At 37.4% G+C, this 3,421-nt stretch overlaps 1 protein-coding gene across 1 annotated transcript; it reads left to right on the top strand.

Moving 5' to 3' along the window:
* Positions 1-1,478: 1,478 nt before the first annotated feature.
* On the top strand, positions 1,479-1,945 carry LOC128868415 (lysozyme D-like). Its single transcript, XM_054110483.1, has one exon. It carries the CDS (start codon positions 1,496-1,498, stop codon positions 1,919-1,921), a length of 426 nt encoding a protein of 141 aa, XP_053966458.1. The 5' UTR covers positions 1,479-1,495; the 3' UTR covers positions 1,922-1,945.
* The last annotated feature ends 1,476 nt before the right edge of the window (positions 1,946-3,421 follow it).

Raw genomic sequence — 3,421 nt, 5'->3', positions numbered from 1 at the left:
TAACTTCTACATCCCCGACGATTGTACGATAATGGCGTCGGGCAATGACATTGATGACCTCTATTCCAAAGTAAACGACTACTTCGCCTGCCTTAATCGCTTCTTCACTGCGAGGAACTTACAACTTTCCCCCACTAAATCCGCGGCGACCCTCTTCACCACCTGGACAAAGGGGTCAAGCTGCAACTTAAGGTGAAAGTCGATGATATACTAATTCCGACTGTAAACAACCCCAGAATATTGGGAGTTACGAGTACCTTTGACAGCTTGCTCTCCTTCTCAGCGCACACAACCACTATTGCAACTAAAGTATAGAATCGCAACAAGGTCCTCAAGTCGCTTGCCGGCAGCACTTGGAGCAAAGACAAAGAAATCTTGCTGTCGACTTTCAAGGCAATAGGCCGACCGGTTCTAAATTATGCTGCGCTTGTCTGGCCGTCTGGAACCAGTGATTCGCAGGCACAGACCTGCCAAAATACTGTCATAAGGACCACGACAGGATGTTTTATGATGTCCCCCATACAACATCTTCACGACGAGGCCCATATACTACCTGTAAAGGAGCATAATAAACTGCTCAGCAATCAGTTCCTGCTAGGGTGTTACCGTAGGTCTCACCCATGCAGACACCTGCTTGGCACTTTTGTACAGCATTGTTTTTTGAAAGAGGGCTCTACTTCTCAATTGCCTACTGAGCGCATAGTAACGCCTGTTGGCAAGAGTTATCATTCGTTTAATTTCTAAGCTGATGTCGTTCTAGCTGTTAACACTGGTACTTAGACAAATAAAGTCCTTCACCACATCAAATTCGCGGTTGCCAACAGTGACGTGTTGTCCAAAACACGAGGACTCTTTGTATGTTGGAAACAGGTAATTCATTTGCCTTGAAATAGTATATCAATAGTGGGACAGAACCTCTATTTACAAGCACCTACTCGTATGTGTGTAGGATAAACTTTCCAAGTTAGTGAAGAAAAGTACTAAAACCTTTTTTCTTAGCAGAAACATTCGGGAAAGATTCAAATGAACTTTATAAAAAGTGTTATCATTTATTGGCTACATACAAAATCGACATATTCGCACCACTCAAAGCTTCCATCAGGACTTACTGCTCAAGTCATTCAACACATTGTGCAAGCCTTTCCCCAGCAGCCAACTATTGCCATATGTGATAAGCAATTAAACGCCCATTCAAAGTATTCCACGCCTTGCCAAAAGCAAAACAATGCAAAGTGATTCCCCGAAAATGTATTCCACTCAACTGAGGGCATACCCATATGTTCTGAAGAGCCCTGTTGCCTTTGTACTACAAAGAACTTTGAAAAATAAAAACTCCAAATGCAAACCAGATAAGTAAAGATAATCGCACTTATCTACGACTAGGTACTTTAGATGATAACTGTTTGCTTTTGGGGGCACCTCATTTTGACTATAAAAGATCTACAATTTTCGGGAATAGTCATCAGTTTCATTGAAACAGTTTGAATTATTCAACATGAAAGTCTTCATCTGCTTTATCGTCACTCTGGCTTTGGTCTCATCAGCTTTCGCTGTTGACTTGAGCCGTTGCTCTTTGGCTCGTGAGATGTCTCGCCTGGGTGTACCAAAGGACGAATTGGCCCGCTGGACTTGTATTGCTCAACACGAGAGCTCCTACCGCACTGACGTCGTCGGCCCAACCAACTACAATGGCTCCAACGATTATGGCATCTTCCAGATCAACGACTATTACTGGTGCCGACCTGCAAGCGGTCGCTTCTCCTACGATCAGTGCGACATCAGTTGCGATGGATTGTTGACCAACGACATTGAACCTTCGGTGCGTTGCGCTCAGAAGATTTTACGTATGCAAGGGTGGTCTGCCTGGTCTACCTGGCGCTACTGCGACGGCTCTTTGCCAAACATTGATGACTGTTTCTAAGATAATCGTTTAAGATAAATGTTGTTGTTGTTTGAATAAAAAATATATTTAATTGTTTTAAAAATTCTGGATCTTACATTTATTTCTTAATAAAGGGAGTTTTTCGTATAGTTACCAAGAAAGAGGAATATCAATGACATGGCAATATTTAACTGTAATTGCTCCGACGCTCCGACCACTTTTTCTGCAATTCTCACACATCCACTTTAGAATATTTTATGATATGGATCTCTATCAGCCAAACAAGCAAAAGTCATATTCTGTTAATTGAGTACATATCTGTAGTTATCGTTACTGTTGTTGTAATTTTTGTTATTCTTATTGCTATTACAATTATTTGTTATTGTTCAAATTCGAATTGTGCTTCAAGAGTCCATTGATGTGGTTATGATTGGCAGCAATCACAATGATTCATCTTAGATGGTTTTTATTTGGTCAGCGGCAATTGTTTGCATATGCACGAGTATACTCATACTTATCTACGTATTTGTATATGTGCCAATGAATTTGTACAAGCATATGTCAGGTAGGAAATCGAATGGCTCTTAAGTGATTTTGGTTTTATGTTTTGCTGATTTTGAATTTATCTTCTATTCAAATTTGTTGGATGAAACTGATGAATAAACGATACCAATTTAATCGCACTTCTGAAATCGATTAATTTGTAAGCAACTTTTTCTACTTACGGTTGGCATGCAATAAAAAACTGATTTTTTATATAATATTTCAAATCTGGCATGGAACTAAACCTCACTTGAACTCCGTTTACAACAATGTTTCAAATAGGGTCAATATATTTTTATGTAAACTAGCACACAACAATTATGAAGTCGATTTATTTCTCGATGATAATTTTTGCCTCTAGTAGTTTAAAATGAATTATGTATTGTAAATATCGTAAAAACATAATCGAAATTATGAAATCGATGTTTTCGATGATTATTTTTGCATTTTTCCATTTTCCATTTTTTTAAATTTAAGTATCATAAAAATTTAATCGAACTTATGAAGTCGATTACATTTTAGATGATTTTTTTGCAACCGCTTTTCCGATTTCTGTTGCAGCCATCAAAAAGCGATTTTTTTAAATTTCAGATCCCACTAATCGACACCTCAACTCAATTGCTAAGGGCTGAGTCGTGTTTTTTTTTCTTCTTTTCTTTTTTTTTTTTTTTTTAAGAGTTGAGTCGTTATTTGTCATAAATCAATAACACAATTTTACCAGATATTTCTTTATTCAAAATGTGATACATATTTAGTCGAACTTATGAAATCGATTCATTTTTCGACGATTTTCTCCGCAACGATTTTTTTTTTGGTTTGGTTACAAATCATAATGTATTAAGTTTTTCAATGATTTTCTTTCATATTTCGTTTTGATTCGATTTGCTTACAACAATTTTGTTATTACCTTTTTGAAAACCTGAAAAATTTCTAGACAATTTTCCCGCATTTTTCTCTCATATTTCGTTCTGCATCCATTTTTTTACAAGAATTTCG

The sequence above is a fragment of the Anastrepha ludens genome, chromosome 6 (assembly GCF_028408465.1).
Source record: "Anastrepha ludens isolate Willacy chromosome 6, idAnaLude1.1, whole genome shotgun sequence".
NCBI classification, from domain to species: Eukaryota; Metazoa; Arthropoda; class Insecta; order Diptera; family Tephritidae; genus Anastrepha; species Anastrepha ludens.
This window is presented reverse-complemented; position numbering and strand designations above follow the sequence as displayed.

Bases quoted from the DNA above. Each gene is read 5' to 3' on its own strand.
- LOC128868415 (XM_054110483.1), top strand. From the start codon at position 1,496: ATGAAAGTCTTCATCTGCTTTATCGTCACTCTGGCTTTGGTCTCATCA.